The 21,734-nt window shown below is 45.9% G+C and overlaps 1 protein-coding gene across 2 annotated transcripts in view; it reads left to right on the top strand.

The window, feature by feature from the left end:
* OXSR1 (oxidative stress responsive kinase 1) overlaps positions 1 to 21,734 on the top strand; it is a 101,835-nt gene that overhangs the window by 47,606 nt on the left and 32,495 nt on the right. For both annotated transcript variants that reach the window (XM_065830651.2, XM_071805359.1), the window contains exon 5: positions 14,351 to 14,406. In XM_065830651.2, coding sequence (XP_065686723.1) covers positions 14,351 to 14,406 — 56 coding nt within the window. The remainder of the gene's footprint in view (positions 1 to 14,350; positions 14,407 to 21,734) is intronic.

The following is a 21,734-nucleotide window of genomic DNA, read 5'->3' as shown; positions in this document are numbered from 1 at the left end:
GGATGAAATGTTTAAAATAACTGAACTTTGGTCCCCTGGGTCAGCTTAAAGTATCTAAAGGAAAATGCATCAGGTGATGGCTGAACCATTGAATATTGTCTGTGATGAGGGGCAGCTGTAGTTGGGGTGAGATTCAGGCTAAATTAAGGCCAGATGTGAAGGGTCAACGTTGAACAGACCTGGAATGACCAAGCAACCATCCAACAGAGCAAAATGTTTGGCTGGTTACACCAAAATATCCCAACTCTGTATTAGATCTAGGAGAAAATGGCTTGAGAAAGTCAGAGATGTAATATGGGTGAAATGAATGTAATTGGAAGATCTGAAACTGGACAACCAGGCTGGTGGCAAAGCCCGGAGGATGAATATCTAGATCTAAACGTAATTTTGTGGGCACTGTTGACCTGAAGCAGGGACAGCTCATTACTGCTGTAAATCAGAGATCAGAGAATACATGTCTGACAGTGGAGCTGCTCAATACTTATAAATTATGCATCATCTCAAATGGGTAAATTAAGTTAATACGTGCAAGTCTGGCTTAATGAAATTCCACTGCTGCTGAATCTTACCCTGGGTAAGCTCCACTTGAACTTAATGCCACTTGCAATTAAGGTTTGGGGAGCATGGCAGTGTAAATCCCCTGCTCCAGGCAGGAGAGAAGCTTGACTGTGTTCTCTAGAGGAGATTAGAAAGCCAAATATCTACTGAAAGCTTAAATTATATATGTTTCTTGTTTACTTTGTTAATTAAGAGCCAGAGCGAGGCTGAGACCTGAATAGATTCCTTTGTTCAGCAACAGATACTTCAGTCTCCCACTTTGTCCGGAGTGATATTTTTTTGCAAGGGCTGTTGGGAGCAGATTCTGAGTCCTTATGGAAAAGCCAAAGGAGAAAACCGGGTCGGTTTGATTTTCATGAACCGCTCTGTACCAAGGTAACGATTGCAAATGATCCCCATCTTCCTCCCAAATCCCATATCTCAGAGCTCTCATCACTGTCTATCTGTCCCCGACTGTCCCTCCCCATTGAGGTTTTCTGGGTAGCCTGGTGATCCCAGGAACAATGCGAAATCCCAGCGAGCCGACTGATATTAAGCGAGTTAAATACCTGGGTACCAGCCAATGCAACTCGGAAACCCTCGGGTGAAGCCATCATGCAGGAATCTGCTCGGACACATGATTTTTATGGAAGTCAAGCAAGACCGACGTGCTGCGAGGGGTCGCTGCCGGGTTAATCTTGTCCGGGTGACACACAGGATATGTTGTCACCTCTTCCCCATTTGGACTCTGATTCCTCAGCCTGTTTGGGAATTAGCAAGAGTTCAGTGAACGACTTGGAAGTCAAACTCAAGCAAGCGGTTTTATTGCTTCAGGGGGCTTGTTGAAGGGTTGTTCAAAGCTGTTTTTTCAGGTGGTGTTCTTTATGGCGGTCTGACAAATGAATTGTGCTGATTAATTGTTAAAAGGTCTCTCTGTCTTTCTGCCTATTTTTATCTCAGAGCTTATCTTATGTTCACGATTAGCTGTTGTGTAACTGAATATTTCAGTTAGTCCAGGTGAAATGATAGCGCTGCTCAAATATAATCAGATACTCCTATTGCAGTATAATAAATGTGATACTCCTATGCTTTTCTGTAAAAACAAAAAAAGCTTAGAAAGTGGTTTAGGGTGCAATTGAAATACTGGCATGGCAGAGATCCAGCTACTAATATTTGCTGCTTTACTTATGAAGTGAGAGGTTCAACAGCACATTAGATATGCTGGGGTAGATCAGCTTGTGCCCTCATACAGAATGGTGTGGGTTTTTAATTTTCTTATTGTTTTTTTTAATGTTATCTTAAAAATCACTTTTCTGAGTGTGGGGCAGCAGGGTGCTGTGTCAGCTGTTTGAATGTCACTTTGACATTTTGGCTGACAAGCCAGAGGCTGTGCTGCCATCCAGAGACCTGGACAGGCTGGAGAGTTGGGTGGGAAAAATTTAATTAAATGTAACAAGGGCAAGTGTGGAGTCTTGAATCTGGGCAGGAACAACCCCAGGTTCCAGTATAAGTTGGGGAATGACCTATTAGAGAGCAGTGTAGGAGAAAGGGACCTGGGGGTCCTGGGAACAGCAGGGTGACCATGAGCCAGCACTGGGCCCTTGTGACCAGGAAGGCCAATGGTACCTGGGGTGGATTAGAAGGGGGTGGTCAGTAGGTCAGAGAGGTTCTCCTGCCCCTCTACTCTGCCCTGGTGAGACCACATCTGGAATATTGTGTCCAGTTCTGGGCCCCTCAGTTCCAGAAGGACAGGGAACTGCTGGAGAGAGTCCAGCGCAGGGCAACAAAGATGCTGAAGGGAGTGGAGCATCTCCCGTGTGAGGAAAGGCTGAGGGAGCTGGGGCTCTGGAGCTGGAGGAGACTGAGGGGTGACCTCATTAATGTTTACAGATATATAAAGGGTGAGTGTCAGGAGGATGGAGCCAGGCTCTTCTCGGTGACAACCAATGATAGGACAAGGGGCAGTGAGTTCAAACTGGAACACAAGAGGTTCCGCTTAAGAAGAAACTTCATGGTGAGGGTGTCAGAGCCTGGCCCAGGCTGCCCAGGGAGGTTGTGGAGTCTCCTTCTCTGCAGACATTCAAACCCGCCTGGACACCTTCCTGTGGAACCTCAGCTGGGTGTTCCTGCTCCATGGGGGGATTGCACTGGATGAGCTTTCCAGGTCCCTTCCAATCCCTGACATTCTGGGATTCTGTGAAGGGACGCTAAAACGGATATTCTTGCTGTATTTCTATGCCAAATGTATTAGCTTTGGCCTTTGGGGTGGTTTTGAAGCAGGTTCAAAGTTTGCCTGCTTCTTCTACCTGTATTGAGAGAAAATTATTTCTAAAAGAAGTGTCACATACATATAACCAACACTTGTGTGTTGGGGTTTGCAGGAGCGTTCCTCTGGTAGTGAGTTTCAGATTAAAGATGAAGTAGCTGGTGTGGAGGTGTTTTGGCAGAACTCAGCTGTCCTGCAGGATTCAAGCTTAATTTTCCTGTAACTGATGAAGGCATTGATAGCCATTCTGGCAAGCGTTGTGGTTACACTGGATTCCAGTTTGTCTCTGATTATTTTGACGACTGAAATACTGTATTTTTGTTTCTGTAGCAGTGCTGTAGAACTTCACAGCCCACAGTGTTATCTTGTTTTTGGGAGTGTGTTTTGGAACCAAGTTGGCTAGGGGAGCATTGAGGGATGGATGGTGGGATGTGGAGCATTTCACCTCTTACTGCTGTTCTAATTTCAAATCTGGACAGTGGTAATTGGAAAGCCAGCTTATTGCTCAGCCAGTGGAATCTTATATTCAGAGAAGTGTATATTGGCCTTGTCTTCCTTATAGTACAGGGTGGGCAGAAATAATGTGTTGAGGTAGCTGTTAATAGAAGCTTTACGGCTTTAATTTGCAAACAGTTCAGCAGCCAGAACAATAGAAATGTTATTCTTGGGTATCCTGGTGGGAAGGAAGAAAAGATGCTGCTCTGGATTGTCCTGGATGATTTATTGCCCCAAATAAACACTTTGCTGATCAGCATCGATGGCACAAGGACCATTCAATCTCCGCTCTGTACACGGCAGACTGGGCTGCATTGTGATGGTTTGGTGAACCAGCACGTTCTCCTGGTGGCTGTTTCTTCTACTGCATCGCTCAGAAATTCATCGTTTAAAAAATATCTCTGTGGTTGCAATGAAAAAATATGAACCAGATGTAAATCCCAAATCTGCAGCCAGCCAGAAACAATAGGTCCTGTGGAGACAGTTTTCCTCAAAGTGGATAAAGACAATCGCTGCTCTGAAGCATAGAACCTGGCAATTAAAGCTCTGATGGTAAATATTGCTGCTAATGAAAGCACTGGAGTGCTGAGGGCTCTGCAGTGGCTCCCGGCTGGTGTTACTGTCCTGACCCTGAAGGACTGGGCAACAGTGGGACCAGAGCAGTGACCACCCCTGAGCTGGTCACTAGGGAGGCTGAACCTCAAATCCTGGGGTCAGTTTTGAGCCCCTCATACCAAGAAAGGCCTTGAGGTGCTGGAGCGAGTTGAGAGAAGGGAACGGAGCTGGAGAGGGACTGGAGCACAAGTGTGATGGGAGCGGCTGAGGGACCTGGGGGGTTCAGCTGGAGAACAGGAGCTGAGGGGAGACCTTCTGATCTCTGAACTGCCTGAAAGGAGCTTGGAGCATGGAGGGGGTTGGTCTCTTCTCCCAAGTAACAAGTGATAGGACAAGAGGAAATGGCCTCAAGTTGCACCAGGGGAGGTTTAGATTGGGTATTAGGAAAAAAATCTTCCTGGAAAGGGTTGTCAGGGATTTTGGAACAGGCTGCCCAGGGCAGTGGTGGAGTTGCCATCCCTTGAGGGGTTTAAAGATGCATAGTTGAGGTTCTTAGGGACATGGTTTAGTGCCTGTGTTGGCTTAATGGTTGGGGTCGATGATTTTAAGGGTCTTTTCCAACCGAAATAGTTCTAAGATTGCATTATGAGGGTCCTGCAGGAGTTACCAGGGTGATGTCCCAAGCCAAGCACTTGTTGAATGACTCTACCATGTTCAGGTGTCTGTCCCAATTTCCTTCTCCTCAGACCCAGGTGCTGCCCCTTGACTTTGTCACTGTGTATCCTGTGGTTTCTCAAAGTAACTTTGATTTAGTCCAAGGGAAACCAAACAAACCAACCAATTTTTTGGTACAACTACTGTGCACCGCATTAAAAGGGAGGTGAGTTTGTAGTTTTGTCTCCCCAGCTTTGTTACATGGCAGTGAGAAGCAGGAAACAATGTGAAGAGCGGAAGATAGAGATCTGGGTGATCTCAGAAAGGTTCGACATCAATGACAGATTGACTGAGTTGCACACTCAACTAATATGGTTTCTAGCAATTCCTGACTTGTCAGGAGTATTTGGGTTTGACATGTTTCCAGGGGGAATAATCTTCAGTCACTGTCTGCACATTGATTGTATCAGGTGAAAATACAGCAGATGCTCTTGTCTTCTGACTTTGAAGAAACCGAGTGCCATTCATGTGTACATCAACCACTCTGTTCATAACATCCCTGTGTCACTGCTGTTACCTGATACAGGTTATGGGGAGCAGATCACCCAGTGGAGGCTCTTGCAGCGTCTCTCCAGCAGTAGTTGTTGAAATCATAGGGGGTCATCCTGTTTATCCTTTCTGCTGGGATGCATAAAGCAAATAATCCACTTCTAAAAGCTGGCTTTGAATATTGTTCCCTATTGTAACACAGCAGATTTTCTGGTCTTCGTAGGTCCTAAAAGCAGCCTATGTGGAGATGCTTTAAGTATTTATTCAGGCTACTACAGCCTTTCCATGTCTTATGCAAAAGCATGGGAAAAAGGTCACTTGCTAATTTTGTGTTGTAATGTGTTAAGCACAGTTGAAAATTTTGCAAGGCTGCATCAGAAATTACTTTTGTGGTTTTTACTAAATCAATTATATCTACCTGTACACATTTAGGACAACAAATAGAGGACTGTCACAGAAATCCATCATTTCGTGACAGCCTGAAAAGCATCACCAAGTTAGACTGGGAGTGCCAAGAGGACTTGTGCAGGTACCAAATTTTATAACTGCTTTCTCCATTTGATAGGAATAGCTGGTTGAAATAAGGAGAACTTTCTTCTTCCTATACTGGACATGCTTAAAATTGTCACCTTCTGGATTCTGGGGAAGGAAGGAAGTCAAACTGGTGGGTCTTTTGTGAGCTTTGGTTGTCTTGAATTTCTCCTTCCGTGTCACGTTGCGAGCGTTGGTGAGCAAGAGCAGTGGGTGGCTTCATAGATATGGACGGCTCTTGGCTGCGTCATGGGATGTCTTGGACCTCGTGTGTATATAGATATACACATCACTTCTCCAGAACGTGAGTTCTTATTGCCTTTTGGAAATTAAGACCTTTTTGAGCTGCTTTGTATCAAAATCTTTGGGCTTATTTGATCCAAGTTATGTGCTTGCTGGAATGAGCTTTCATCTCTCCATTGTGACAGGGTCAAGACATGTGAAACACTGACTTCCCTGGTTCTTCTGCTACCTGATCCTCAAAGTGGGGTGATCTGCTTGTGGTAGTTTGGGGGGAATTTCTATTTGTGAACACAGTAGGAACATGTTTTAGCATGCAGGAGATGCTACAGCATGGCGGTGTGCGTCACGTGAAGCATGCCCGCCTCCTTGCACATTAAATTTGACATGAAACATTGAAATAAGGCCAGGCAACAACTTCGGCATTTTCCAGCGTTACCAATGACTCAAGTAGGGCCTCCCAAAAATGTCTGGGTCTCTGGGGTAAGATGCAGATGTTGTGGTTCCACAGCTTGCTCTGTGTGGTGGTTTTCAGGCAGCAGCTGTTAAAGGAGCTTTGTCCCTTGTCCCCACTGCAGCCCTTAGGAAATGGAAGGGCTGAAGAGATGAATTTGTGTAAGAAATCCTGCTGCATTTTTAGCTGCTGTTCCAATGGTATGAAAACTTGATTTTTAAAGCGTGCTGGGCAGGATCCTTTCCTTATGGGGGATACAAGGGCAAAAAAGTAGTTGACTGAACAAGGGAAGCTTTAAAAAGTGGTATATGAAGTTAGAGATGTAGCTTCTCACATGCACTGACTGCCGAAGGGCTGAGGCTTGTCCGAAGCTGTAGCTGCTTGGCAAAACCTCCTTGCCATGAGCTGATATTGCAGCAGTGACGTGCATTGGGGTGAATGTGTGAAGCAACAACCTCTGTTGTAGGAGGAAGAAGCAGAGCTGAGAGTGTTGGTATGGTTAGATCATCTCCATGTTGGGAGGTAGGGCTAGGGCTGGTGTTTCCAGCACTTTATTATCTGGCTGGAGGAGCTGATCTGTCATAAAACTGTTTTTTAAGGTTTTGGTTTTGCTTGTAGAGTCATTTCCCCCACACTAATGTGCAGCTGAGATTACAAGAGCACTGATGCTGGACTGGAGACATGGAGATGATAGAAGGTCAAGTCTGAAGCAGACAGGACCTGTTGCTGAACCACACATCCCTCTAACCATCCTTAGGCTCATAAATATGTGGGCAGAGGAGGAATTAATGAGCACGCAAAACCATCAGAGATGAAGCTGGCACAGGATCAAAAAATGTAAGCTGGACATAACTTGCCGAGATAAAGGAAAGTTGCAGGCGCTGCGATAAGTGACGGTGACAGACAGGAATGCGATGAGCGATGTGACACACAGCTTGCCGTCTTGCTTCATGTCAGAGGCTCCCACCGAGTTCAGCCCAAGGTCTATAACTCCTTCTTTACTGCCTCAGCATCTTACCAGCCCCTAGAGCTGTTCAGAGAATTAAGATGACAGCGTGAATTTCGGGAGGATCTCCCGCAGCTTGCTTTGGTGAGCACTCCCTTGTCGGAGCTGACATAGCGAGTTAACCTAAAATGAATCAAACTTCTGAGCTGTGGTTTCCTGGACACCAAACCCTGTACTTAAAGCAGCAGTCCGCTTCTGCAGCACTGGGGGGCAAAAAATGAGGAGCTGTACCTAGGAAGCGTATCCTGGATCCTCTGAAATGTTTTATGTTTTAGCTAAAATACAGAACAATAGAGGCTGAATTTCTCATGTAGCCCATACTGGGCTTGCTGTTTGCCTGTGCCAGGAGACTGGATGCAGTTCTTTTTCCCAGGAAGACTTTACTGTGTTGAGTGTCATCTGCCTGGATGTGAAGGACAGGGCAGGGAGAAGACAAGTAGTTGATGTGCTCGTATGGCTTGTCTTGTTGGAAGCTGCCAATCCTTTCCAGTTGGCTTTGTCTACACACCCTTCACAGAACAGTTGGGTTGAAGGGACCTTCCAAGCTCATCCAGTGCCACCCCTGCCATGAGCAGGGACATCTTCACCAGGTCAGGTTGCTCAGAGCCCCTCCCAGCCTGGCCTGGGATGTCTGCAGGGATGGGGCATCCACCACCTCTTTGGGCAACCTGGGCCAGGGTTTCATAACCGTCAGTGTAAAAAGAATTTCTTCATGTCTGGCCTGAATTTCCCCTCCTTTAGTTTAAAACCATCACCCATTGTCCTATCACAACAGGCCCTGCTAAAAAGTCTGTCCCCATCTTTCTTACAGGCCCCTTTTTAAGTATTGAAAGGCCACAATAAGGTCTCCCCAGAGCCTTCTCTTCTCCAGGTTGAACACCCCAACTCTCTCAGCCTGGAGTTTGGCTTCATACTGCTTAAAAGAGCCAAAAAGAACCTTTTTACTTCCTGGTAAAACTGGATTATTAATCGAACCTTATTCAGATATTAAAATGACAGTTAAAAAAGCCTTAAATACTCCTACTGACATAGCCCTTATGAAACTGAGGCTTTTAAAATGCCTTTACCATTTATGAGACTTGGAGTAAATCATGAGTTGCCTTGTGCTGCTGGCATTTAGCTCCCGAATTGAGACTCTGCTTTTTTTACCACAACTCCACAGCCGTCAGAGCGGCTCAGAGAAGAGGGTAGAAGTGGTCGCTGTGCTTCCCTGATCCCGGGCAATAAAGCACATCCTTGGGCTGGCTCCCCGCTGTAATTTATAGCAGCCTGGCTGCTGCTGCTGGTCCTGTCTGCCAGTGGCCACAGGGACCTGCTGAGAGGGCTGTGGGTGAGCAGGGATGGAGCAAACTGGGAACTTGGCCCCATCTTCCCCCTGCTTATGGCTGTCTCAGCAGGGAGGCTGGAGAGAGGAGCGTGGAAGCTGCTCTGCCAGATCTCTGCCTTTGGAAGATCTTCAAGCTTTAGATGTTCCCGAGTCCGGCTCCACAGAGTTAAGTACAGTTGGGTAACAGGCAGTACATGTCTCACCCAGGAGTTTGGGACTTAAGGGTCAATGCTGTGGCATGAAAATGTTTGTACACGGGGCTTTTCAGAGCAGGAACAGGGAGCATGCTAATGGACAGCGTTTGTAATACGTTCTGTGTTGTGCTGGAGAAGAGGAGCTGAGGGGAGACCTTCTTGCTCTCTGCTACTGCCTGAAAGGAGCTTGGAGCATGGAGGGGGCTGGTCTCTTCTCCCAAGCAACAGGTGATAGGACAAGAGGAAATGGCCTCGAAGTTGCACCAGGGGAGGTTCAGATTGGATATTAGGAAAAAATTCTTCCTGGAAAAGGGTTCTCAGGCGTTGGAACAGGCTGCCCAGGGCAGTGGTGGAGTCACCATCCCTGGAGGGCTTTAAAAGATGCATGGATGAGGTCTTAGGGACATGGCTTAGTGCTGGAGTTAGGTAACAGTTGGACTCAATGATCTTGAGGGTCTCTTGCAACCAAAATGATTCTATGGTTCTATGAGTGCACTGATGTTCAAGGGTATAGAAATGCTACTCGCCTTGCACGCTCCAAGCCTGGTTTCTGTTTTGGAGCTCTGTCTCAAATGGTAAAACCTTTGTGTATAGGCAGCTTTTTAAATCTTGGCATGTAAGGCAAAGGGAATAGGTGACATAGGTAACAGCGTGTCATCAAAGAGAGAATGTTGTTCGATAGAAGAGGGAGAACTGTGCTTGTTTGGTGTGTAATGTCACAAATTGTCTCATATTTAACTGTAAGTAGAGATACTGTCCTAGGAGTATTTTGCAAATTACTCAGAACAATGTAAACTCCAGCAATTGGTTGCATTCAGCATAAATACTTTGAGTTTTTTATTACCATTAACAGAAAACATAAATTCTTGTATCTTGAGCCTTCTCTTTTTTGTTGTTTCTAATGGAACTTGGCAGGGCCAACCACCCCTTCCTTGTGCCAAATTCTGCACTATAGAGTTCAGTCCCTGAACATTTATTGTTTAATGTGTCGCATCCAATGGGCAGATGACTCAGGGCTGTGCTGACAAGCAGGATCACATCCTAAAGGCACATAGGAGCAGATTGGAAGCAAAGGCAGAATAAACAACACTTATCTGCATTTCCCCCTTCATGTGACAGTTTTCTTCTCCAGAAGCCCTGGGATGTCATTCTTTGCTCAGGTCACTTGTATCGCAGTTGCAGTGGCTTTAAATCGTCCCAGCTATTGCTCCCCATGTAGACTTTTGAACATGAGCCAAGTGAATCCTTTTTGATTTCCAAACAATATTAAGAGGCTTATTTGAAAAACTAACAATAACATAACACACTTCATTGCTGTTCTTGGAAACACCAGGGTTTTTTTTAAAGTCTTTAACGTGAAATTTTGCTACGTTTATGGGATTTGCAGAGTTGCAGCTGGTTATTGATAAGGCTGCTCTCCATTATGGACCAGCAAGTCTTGCTTTTTCCAGTAGTGTCATCACTGCAATGACAGCCATATCTGGGGATACTTATGGGTGAGGGCAGATCTGATCATTTAGCAGGGTTTTTAAGGGCTGGTTTAGGCTTTCTATAGTGGGAACAAGCCATGAGGAGACAGTTCCTGTAGTTTTCCCCCCACCTCTCACCCCATTGAAAAATGACTTGTGGAGGGTGTGGGATCACTGGTGAGCATCATCTCGTTTTCTTCCTGTGCTCTCAAATCTCCTGTAGCTGGATGCTTGATTGCAATTTAGTGGTTAAATAGCATTTAATGCCTATGGCCCAGCCCAAACCGGGAGGTGTTAACGTGATGTAACTGGTACATCAGTACTTGGTTGCACTGGGAAGCTAAACCGGTTTGGAATGCAGATGAGGAGGGATTTCTGCCCCGCTGCGGTGGAGAATCCAGCTTTGCACTGGAGCAAGTCCAGACCCCTCTTCCCACTCCAGTTCTGAAGCATGAGATAAATAAAAGCATAATCGCTATATTGCGGGAGGACTAATAGAGGCTTTAGAAGAGACAAAGATGACAGGTATGGAACCGGAATGGCCAGACCTACAGTAGCATTTGCTAAGCTACTGGTTAGGAAGAGTCCACTCCAACCTATAACTTCATTTAAAATGTGATATAATTGCTGCTTACGCTACAGCCTGAAGCTGCTTCCTGTTTCCAGTATCGTAACTATGCTAGAAGCACAGCACTTATTCAGTGTATCAGCCCAGGATATGGCTATTACCACATTAATAGGAAGAACTTTCAAATTGTTATACTTGGCAATAACTATATCCTGGAGTAACAAACTTCTCACCATTCAGCTGGAGAGTTTTTAGGCATCTCATGAGGAGAATAAACAGGAAAGCACCATGTCTCTGTCCCTAAATGCAATTAATTAACCTTAAAAATGGTTTTCAAGTGGTACCTAATTGGAAGATTCTGATGGTACCACCAGTATAAGCTGAAGAAAAAGATCTGTGTTCACTCAGTGTTGTTGCTACTCTGTTCACCTGGTGCTGTCACACACGGAATCCCAGAATGTCAGGGGTTGGAAGGGACCTGGAAAGCTCATCCAGTGCAATCCCCCCATGGAGCAGGAACACCCAGCTGAGGTTCCACAGGAAGGTGTCCAGGCGGGTTTGAATGTCTGCAGAGAAGGAGACTCCACAACCCCCCTGGGCAGCCTGGGCCAGGCTCTGCCACCCTCACTGAGAAGAAGTTCCTTCTCAAATATAAGTGAAACCTCCTGTGTTCCAGTTTGAACCCATTACCCCTTGTCCTGTCATTGGTTGTCGCCGAGAAGAGCCTGGCTCCATCCTCCTGACACTCACCCTTTATATACCTGTAAACATGAATGAGTCACCCCTCAGTCTCTTCATCTCCAAGCTCCAGAGCCCCAGCTCCCTCAGCCTTTCCTCACACGGGAGATGCTCCACTCCCTTTGTGGGTCTGCACTGGACTCTCTCCAGCAGTTCCCTGTCCTTCTGGAACTGAGGGGCCACAACTGGACACAATATTTCAGGTGTGGTCTCCCCAGGGCAGAGTAGAGGGACAGAAAAACCTCTCTCAATCTACTGACCACCCCCTTCTAACCCACCCCAGGTACCATTGGCCTTCCTGGCCACAAGGGCCCAGTGCTGGCTCATGGTCACCCTGCTGTCCCCAGGACCCCCAGGTCCCTTTCCCCTACACTGCTCTCTAATAGGTCATTCCCCAACTTATACTGGAACCTGGGGTTGTTCGTGCCCAGATTCAAGACTCTATACTTGCCCTTGTTATATTTCATAGAATTTTTCCTGGGGCCCAACTCCCCAACCTGTCCAGGTCTCTGGATGGCAGCACAGCTTCCAGTGTCAGCCACTCCTCCCAGCTTGGTGTTGTCAGCGAACTTGCTGATAGTGCACTCTATTCCCTCATCCAATTCATTGATGAACATATAGAATAGTACTGGTCCCAGTGCTGACCTTTGAAGGGACTCCACTAGATACAGGCCTCGCAGTGGGTGACATGGCGTCAACACACCAGGGTGAGGAACAGCAAAGCTGGAAGTTGCCTCCATGGTACAGAAACTCCAAAATGGAGTGGGTGTCCCTGAACAGCTTGTTGCTGATCAATTTGGGGTGGAGTTGTACCATGCTGGGGTGAGTAATGACCTTTTCAGAGGGTTGGTCACCAGGAGGAAATGCCACATGGAGCAGTGATTTAATTCTGCGGCTTGGCTTGGGTGCTTGGCAGTGCCTGTTGTTGGCCTCCTGGATTTCTTATTGTAGCAACGACTTGTTTTAATTTCTTGAACCAGCTTGAAGTACCATATTTACTGACTTTTGTTTCCAACAAGAAAATACGTAAATTTTAATTAATCCAAGCTGAAGTTAAAAAGAAAACGAGCCTCTGCAATGGAGGGGGTTAAGGGCCTGGAGTCCTTCGGCTCTTTTTTCCTATGGGATTCAGTCTCAGTGCTTGTTTCACTACTTTTCACTCTCCAAGCCTGTCCAGCTCTCTCTGTTGTGGTAGGACAGTCCTGTGGTATTGAATACCTGCTGTTTTCTGGCCGGTGAAACCTGCCCGAGTCTTTTTCGGCTTCTGAAGCATAGGATGGTTGGGACTTTATCCTTAATTCTGTTTAAAAGCTTCCCTGGCTCTTGTTTTGACACTTCAGCGGCTTGGTGAGCTGCACATATCATAGTGCTAGGAGGGTGAGTTTGGGAATAGTGTACAGTACCACATGGCCCAGCTCACTGGGAAATGCTCCAGTATCCTGGGTACCTTGGAGTGCATCTGGAAGAGGAAATTACTGTTGCTTGCATCCGTTTTCAGGAAGAGGAATGATCACTTCAGCAGTAGCCTTGGTCCATGCTGTTCTTTTCCCCGCAACCTGGAATTGGCAGGCAGCTTTGAAAGGGCTTTGTGTGTCCTGGCTGTAGCAGGATGGACATTTCCAGGAGGATTGGAGAGCTTGCTGAACACCCCCTGCTCCTTCTGAGTTACTGCTGGTGGCCAGGGGATTCCTGGAGATGCTGTGCCTGTACCAAGCACTTTTTGTGCTGTGTGAGCCAACTCCTTACCTGGGAATCAGCAGAGTGATGAGGTGGGGAAGGATCTGGAGCGTAAGTGTGATGGGAACAGCTGAGGGACCTGGGGGGTTCAACTGGAGAACAGGAGCTGAGGGGAGACCTTCTGATCTCTGAACTGCCTGCAAGGAGCTTGGAGCATGGAGGGGGTTGGTCTCTTTTCCTAAGGAACAAGTGATAGGATGAGAGGAAATGGCCTCAAGTTGTGCCAGGGGAGGTTTAGATTGGATGTGAGGAAAAATTTCTTCACGAAAAGGGTTGTTGGGCATTGGAACAGGCTGCCCAGGGCGGTAGTGGAGTCACCATCCCCAGAGGGGTTTAAGAGACATGTAGATGAGGTTCTTAGGGACATGGTTTAGTGTCAGTGTTAATGGTTGGACTTGATGATCTTGAGGGTCTCTTCCAACCAAAATGATTCTGTGATAAAAACCCGAGGACTTTTTCCCTAAAGGTCAGACCTCACAGGACAGTTTGAGTGGCTCCGCTTCTCCGTTCTCACCAGCTCTGCTCACCTGACCCTTGATGTGATGTGATTCAGTTTGTTAAGCCATGAACAAGGTTTTTCCGCTGTCTGAATTGTCAACAGTGCTTGGGGATAAACTGGGTTCCTGAGGATGCAGCTGAACTCCAGGACTGGATCAACTCACCATCTCTTCAAGTCTCCTACCTCCCCCCAAAAAAGGGTACACAAGTATCAGACCAGTGCTGAGTTCTTTTTTCACATTTTTAGCTAACTTAAGGACCTGGGGCAGACCAGTTTCCTTGTATTTTGAGGGTACCTTTTGATAAGTTTTTCATTTATTTCCTGTGAATAGCACTTAAAATGTTACTGACAAACACCATTTAGCGTCTGTCTACTGAAGTTACAATTGGCGTTAAGTCCCTACTGTTTCTGCATGATTGGAACTAAGGAGGTGCTAATGCAAGAAACAAAATATGTAATAACCTTTTATGTGTTTTTGTAGGTTGAAGGAAAGATTTAATGACTTCCACTTGTTGCTTTGTGTTTCTGCAGGGATGTGAAAGCAGGAAATATTCTTCTTGGAGAAGATGGCTCGGTGCAAATTGCAGGTAACTTTCCTGGTAGCTTTGAACAGACTTGAGGCATAACAGTGTATCTGAAAAGATTAATGATCAAGAAGAAACTTGTGTAAAAACGTTAACTTAAGCTCCTCAGTTCTTAAAACAAACAGAACAAACCCAACACCACCAAAAAATAGAAACACCACAAAACAAAACAGCCCAGAGTTTATTACATCTTGTTATCTTGAAATACCATTCTTTGGAATAGTTACTATCAGCATGAATAAATCCTTTGACTATTAAGTCCTCAGAATCAATAGATTAGATAAAATTCTTGGCATAAGCTAGGCAGGTTTTTAAACCAGCGAGTTCACAGGCTTGGAAGCGACTGTGCAGACCTCACTGATTCATCATCGATGCATCAGGGTGTTCTCAGAAGGATTGTGGTGAACAGCGGATGAATTCATCACCTTATATCTGATGGTAAAAGTCACTTGCAACTTTGCCTTAACCCAAGATCTGCTGGTCAAACTGCTCACGTGGATGCTCCCCATTCCCCTTTAGTCAAACTGAGTGGCAGAGTTTAAGCCGAGTGCCCTAACCCAGCCCAAATTGGGGTGAACTGAAAGCTTTATGAGCAGATTTGGAAGCAGCTGAGCTGCTGTGCTGAGGGCCGGGGCTGGGAAGAAAGTTCGGACACTTGTTTTAGCTGGTACACATGTGCCCGGAGTTGTCTGTTGTAGTCACTGCTGGCATGAACTGTATCAGCACAGGTACGTTGGAAATGTGTAGATAAATTGTATATCTGTAAAAACAAGTGGTTTGGGGTTTTTTGTGCCAATAGGACTCTTCTGATCCTTCATACATGTGAAGTCTGTAGGAGCTTGTCTTCCAGAAGTCATTAATAATAATGATAATTCTGAAAAGCCAGATTTTTGTATGGTGCATTTAGAACTTGTGAGAGTTGTTCTTCCTCTTCTTCCCAGTGTGCTCTTTTCCTACCCCGAGCACAAGAGATTCCTTAATCAACACAGAGGCTCCTCTCCAGCTGTCCTGTCCCTCAGGACTTTTGCATTTCCAGTCCTTGTTACCACCTTTAGCTGGAAGGGCAGAGCTCACATCTGGTCCTGACATCTTACCAAACATCCTTGTACATGTTTAACATTTTCAGTCCTATATTTAATTGGAAATAGCCACATGTGTTTCTGATCAGGTCTCTTGAGTAGTGCCATGTCCTGCTGATGGGTGCAGCGGTGAGACAAACCGGTGTGCTAAGGGATATGGACTCCTTTGGTATATTTATTTCTGGATTTACAACTTGGAATGAGAGTGGGAGGTTTGGCATGAGAGGAAGTGGCCCCGAGTTGTGCCCAGATGAGGTTTAAAATTGGATATTAGGAAAAATTTCTTCCTGGAAAGTGTTGTCAGGCATTGGAACAGGCTGCCCAGGGCAGTGGTGGAGTCTCCATCCCTGGAGGGGTTTAATAGACACGGAGATGAGGTTCTTAGGGACACAGTTTAATGAGTGTTGGGTTAATAGTTGGACTCAATGATCTTGAAGGTCTTCCAACCAAAAGCATTCTATGATTCTATTTTCCACCAGGAACCCGAACACATTCTAACGCACAGTTTTCTGTAGGTAGCTCTTCTCCCTCTGCAGAAGGCAGCAAGCCCTTTCACAGAGTGACTTAACACCTAAAATACAGCATTTCTATTGAAAACCTCAAGTTGCCTTGCTTTCCCTTTTAAGTTCGCACTACTTTTCATGCCTGCCGTTATATTTGTAATGAAGTGTAAATAATTCATCCCGTGTGGCAGCTGATGGAAGGCAGGGTGTGTCTTCTCAAAGGCTCAAAGGAACAAACTTCATACAGTAAAATCCTTCCACCAAAGAGGTGACATTTAGGATTTGTGATTGTATGGAGCTTTAGATTTTGTTCTGGGAGAGGCTGCAAATACTATTGCATTGACGCAATGAAGTTACTTCAACCATTCCTAGCAGAAAGCTGCTTATGTTTCTTTTCCATGCGGGTGCCAGGATTTGGGTATTTTTTTAATTAAGGCTCACTGGTAATAGGTACCTGTTCATGTATTTCTTTTCTGCCATCCAGCGAGTCCTGGACAGACTGGAGAGTTGGGCAGGGAAAAATTCTATGAAATATAACAAGGGCAAGTGTAGAGTCTTGAATCTGGGCAGGAACAACCCCAGGTTCCAGTCTAAGTTGGGGAATGACCTATTAGAGAGCAGTGTAGGGGAAAGGGACCTGGGGGTCCTGGGAACAGCAGGATGACCATGAGCCAGCACTGGGCCCTTGTGGCCAAGAGGGCAAATGGTACCTGGGGTGGATTAGAAGGGGGGTGGTCAGTAGGTCAGAGAGGTTCTCCTGCCCCTCTACTCTGCCCGGGGGAGACCACATCTGGAATATTGTGTCCAGTTCTGGGCCCCTCAGTTCCAGAAGGACAGGGAACTGCTGGAGAGAGTCCAGCGCAGGGCAATGAGGATGCTGAAGGGAGTGGAGCATCTTCTGTATGAGGAAAGGCTGAGGGAGCTGGGGCTCTGGAGCTTGGAGAAGAGGAGACTGAGGGGTGACCTCATTAATGTTTACAGATATCTAAAGGGTGAGTGTCAGGAGGATGGAGCCAGGCTCTTCTCGGTGACAACCAATGATAGGACAAGGGGTAATGGGTTCAAACTGGAACACAAAAGGTTCCACTTAAATTTGAGAAGAAACTTCTTCCTGGTGAGGGTGGCAGAGCCTGGCCCAGGCTGCCCAGGGAGGTTGTGGAGTCTCCTTCTCTGCAGACATTCAAACCCGCCTGGACACCTTCCTGTGGAACCTCAGCTGGGTGTTCCTGCTCCATGGGGGGATTGCACTGGATGAGCTTTCCAGGTCCCTTCCAGTCTCTGACCTTCTGTGACTCTGTGAATAATTTTTAGTTGACTAATAGTTTGAAGGTTGACTGGTCTTATATGGATTTCAGAGCATTTATTTTGTCTTGTGATTTGTCAATATATCCCCTGGAGTGAACTGTCTACTAGTGGTTTGAATGTGCAATATTTAAATGGTGAAATCCACCTCCTTGCCTGTTCTGCGACAGCAACATTGCAAAGTTCCTTCTTTACAAATTCTTGCTTAGAACGTGCAAAAGGACCAAGGCTGTAACCTCTCATGGGACAGAACAGAGCAACTGAAACCAAGGGCAGCAAGTTCACCACAGCGGCAGGAAGAACTTTGATTTTTGCGAAGGCAGCTGATGACTTGAAAGAAATAAAAATAAATGAGTGACCCAATGGTAGGGAAGAGCCTGACCTGGCCATAACACGAGATTTTTCGTTTCTGTGGGAATTTCTGACACTTAGGCCTCCTTTCTTCCTGACCCAGGATGAAATAGCAAAATTCCTCCTGAATTCTTTTGAGGAGGAAAAAAATGCTGGAAGGAAACCAATCCCAATAAAGTGAGTTTTGTTTCAAGGAGATCAAAGCACTTGCCTTTGACAATAGTATAAATGCATATTATGAGTAATTCTGAGTGCTTCAATGATCAGCTGGGTGACATCACCGTGTTCCTATGAAACAAATGCGTTTAAGTTTCACTGGAAAGTTACACCATGAAGAAAAAAAGATTGATCTGCTGTGGAATGAAGCCCGAGGGTCAGAATGAATGGGGCACCTCCCTTGAAGGAGCTGGTTTGGTGTACATAAAAAATGCAAATAATGTAGCAGGAAAGAATGACTTCAGTTCTTTTATAATGACTCCTTTCCCTTTTGCCATCCCTCTATCAAATCTGCCTGGCAATGGTTGTTTTGAAGGTCTTTTCCAGTGTTTGGCCTTTGCAGCCTCTTGTTCTTGTGTGTTTCCTGCTGCTTGTTTCAGAAGAAATGTAAATCCTAAATGTAAGGTATGTAAATCTGGAACTGGAAATCCTTCTGAAAACAAAACACCACCAAAAACCCCAAAGCTGCTTTCAAATTCATTTACCAAAATATGTTTGACCCTGTAGTGGAGGAAACCCCACTACTGGACTATTGCTCCACAACATGTCCGTGAATTTCATTATAAGACTTGGGAAACTCTCACTGTATAGAACTCATGGCAATAATTTTGCTGCAGGATTGTATAGTTCCAACCAGTGGAAGCTTAGTCTCTTTCATTAATTTGGGCTGTGCAGTTCTATCAGGGCTGAACAGAAAAAGCACCTTGAGGAAGGCGAGTGGCATTCCTGAGGTTGGTTGTAACTCGGAGTTGGTGGCTGTGACTTGGATGTGGAAACTGCTGGTAGGAGCCTGCGAGCTGCTGTGGGCACAGGTAAAGCTGTGGAGGGAAAATCGGAGTTTGGAGGAATTTGCTAGAAGTAGGAATTGGAAAAATTGCTCTCTTGGCCTGCACAGATGCCTCGCTTCAAACTGCTCCCCAAATCCTGGGATTCAGAGAATCCCAGAATGTCAGGGGTTGGAAGGGACCTGGAAAGCTCATCCAGTGCAATCCCCCCATGGAGCAGGAACACCCAGCTGAGGTTCCACAGGAAGGTATCCAGGTGGGTTTGAATGTCTGCAGAGAAGGAGACTCCACAACCTCCCTGGGCAGCCTGGGCCAGGCTCTGCCACCCTCACTGAGAAGTAGTTTCTTCTCAAATTTAAGTGGAACCTCTTGTGTTCCAGTTTGCGCCCATTGCCTCTTGTCCTATCATTGGTTGTCAGTGAGAAGAACCTGGCTCCATCCTCCTGACACTCACCCTTTATATATCCGTAAACATCAAGGAGGTCACCCCTCAGTCTCCTCTTCTCCAAGCTCCAGAGCCCCAGCTCCCTCAGCCTTTCCTCACACGGGAGATGCTCCACTCCCTTCAGCATCTTTGTTGCCCTGTGCTGGACTCTCTCCAGCAGTTCCCTGCCCTTCTGGAGCTGAGGGGCCACAACTGGACACAATATTCCAGGTGTGGTCTCCCCAGGGCAGAGTAGAGGGGCAGGAGAACCTCTCTGACCTACTGACCACCCCCCTTCTAATCCACCCCAGGTACCATTGGCCTTCCTGGCCAAAAGGGCCCAGTGCTGGCTCATGGTCACCCTGCTGCCCCCAGGTCCCTTTCCCCTACACTGCTCTCTAATAGGTCATTCCCCAACTTAGACTGGAACCTGGGGTTGTTCCTGCCCAGATTCAAGATTCTACACTTGCCCTTGTTATATTTCATAGAATTTTTCCTGGGGCCCAACTCTCCAACCTGTCCAGGTCTCTGGATGGCAGCACAGCTTCCAGTGTCAGCCACTCCTCCCAGCTTGGTATCATCAGCAAACTTGCTGATAGTGCACTCTGTTCCCTTGATTCGGTGTTTTTGCTCATGTCTTTTTACTCTATTTTTAACTGTGTAGCTCCTTTTGCTTTCAAAATGTGCATTCACTAAACCAAGGCATAAAATGACCTTTAACAGATCAAGCTAACCAGTTAGACCTAAACCGAGGCTGTTTGCTTCTATCTTAACATCTTTTATTTTATTTTTTCCCCAAGGGCACTGGTTTGAGCCTTGTGGCTTGGCACTGACTTTTTGGAGCCTGTTACCATTCAGAGAGTATCGCTTTCTCAGTTTGGAGTGTTCTCCTGCACACTGAATTAATCTTTCCTCTGGAGAGAGCAGGACTCTTTCCCAGATACCATTGTTGTGGGCCGTGCCGATGGTGGTTGCAATGTAAATTGAGATAGCCGCGTTCTTTTGTGTTCCAGCCTCGCCATGGGAATTATTGTGTTTTTTAATTTAATCAGAGCATAAAACCTCTTTGCCCTGACATTTACTGGTTCCCTGGAGTCTCAAAGCCGCATGGGTAAAAACTCTTTATCAGCACAAACTGCCTTGGCACTAATATTGCTGCATGAACCCAGAGACGACGTCTCACAGTAAGCAAGGCTTAATATTCTTTGGTTTATTTAACTGTGCCAGCCCTATAAATTATTGTGAAATGAAATGAGTGTCTTGATAGACTGGGAAGGGATGGGAGAGGTTGAGAGGAGCTCTCCCAGGGTACACAAGACTTGCTTGGTATGAACCATCTCCATCCATAGCACAACATGAGCATCCTACTGAGACTGGTCTAAGTCTTTTCTTCCTCCCCTGATTTTATCCACTTGGATATTAATAATGTCACCCACGCCACCATGATTGAATGTGAAGAAACAAGGGCCTACCCAAGCCTGAAAGGTACATGTCCCTCCCCATGTGTGTTGTTTTTTTTCTGTTGTAAAAACAATAACATGAATATCTTCAGGTTTTAAAACCGGTCGGGAATATTAACGCGTGCTGTGAGTGGCGCTCGCCGGGTCCCGGCCTGCTCGCCTTGCCAAGTGCTTGAAGTAGATTTGAGATTTCACAAAGTCGTTCAGGACTTGCTAATTGATACTGGGCAAATTGCCCAACCCCTCTCGCTTTATCTATTTATAAAATGGGGATAGTTAAGGCCAGGCAAAAACTTGTGTAACTGAATTTGTGTAACTTTCCACAAATCCATGCCAGCTTGTCACCGGTTCGCTGTGTTCCTGAGTGCTCTTAATTCATTGTACTAAAATAGCACTCTGCATAAACATCGAGCTGTGATGCGGGCGCACTCATTCTCCCACTTTCCCATAGGAAACTCTTAACTTTGGGATATTAAATTGCTTTAAAAAGGGGCAAGACACACATTTATAATAAGGAGAGGAGCGCCTAATGCACGCCTGACTCAAGCTGAGTTATATCAGGGGACGTCTGATCTTCTCCCTTTAAAAAGATAGGCAAACCCAATTTTCTCTGTGGTTGATGGGGAGTTTTGGTGCCTCCCCTGCAGCAGCATGATGTGAAGTAACTTGCTCTTCGTGTCGCTTGTAATATCTGCGTTTCCCGAAGAGATGTTGCTCTGTTGGGTTGTTGAAACAGCTTGTGAAATTTTCCTAGGACCAGACCGTGTGCAGCAACCACCTTTGGCATCCTGAAGTTACTTTGTGCATCTCTATTAGCGTGCTGTTGGGGCTTGGTTTTAAATGTGATCTTTGTTTAGTCGGTAAAGGAATTTCATCCATCTTTTATGTGCATTAACTTTATTGCGGAAAGGCTAAACTTGTGATGCGTGTCAAAAGAAAACTGATGTTCTGCATATGAATTGATTAGAAATATGTGACTGTAGAGCTCTAACGGGAGATCCAAATGAGAATTTGGTAGAGCAACTGCGTATTTGTAGCTCCAGTACTACTGAATAACCATATAGTTTTCCAAGGAAATAAGTTTTTGATCGTTATTCTTCACTAAAGTTCCTTTTCTCTGGTGTCTCCCACTGCGTTCTCAGCACAGAATTGTTGTTTAGCACCATGTTCCTCCTTTTCTTGCCAGACTTTATTCATCTTCAGTGCTCTGT

Source organism: Patagioenas fasciata, chromosome 2 (genome assembly GCF_037038585.1).
Source record: "Patagioenas fasciata isolate bPatFas1 chromosome 2, bPatFas1.hap1, whole genome shotgun sequence".
In the NCBI taxonomy this organism is placed as follows: domain Eukaryota; kingdom Metazoa; phylum Chordata; class Aves; order Columbiformes; family Columbidae; genus Patagioenas; species Patagioenas fasciata.
This window is presented reverse-complemented; position numbering and strand designations above follow the sequence as displayed.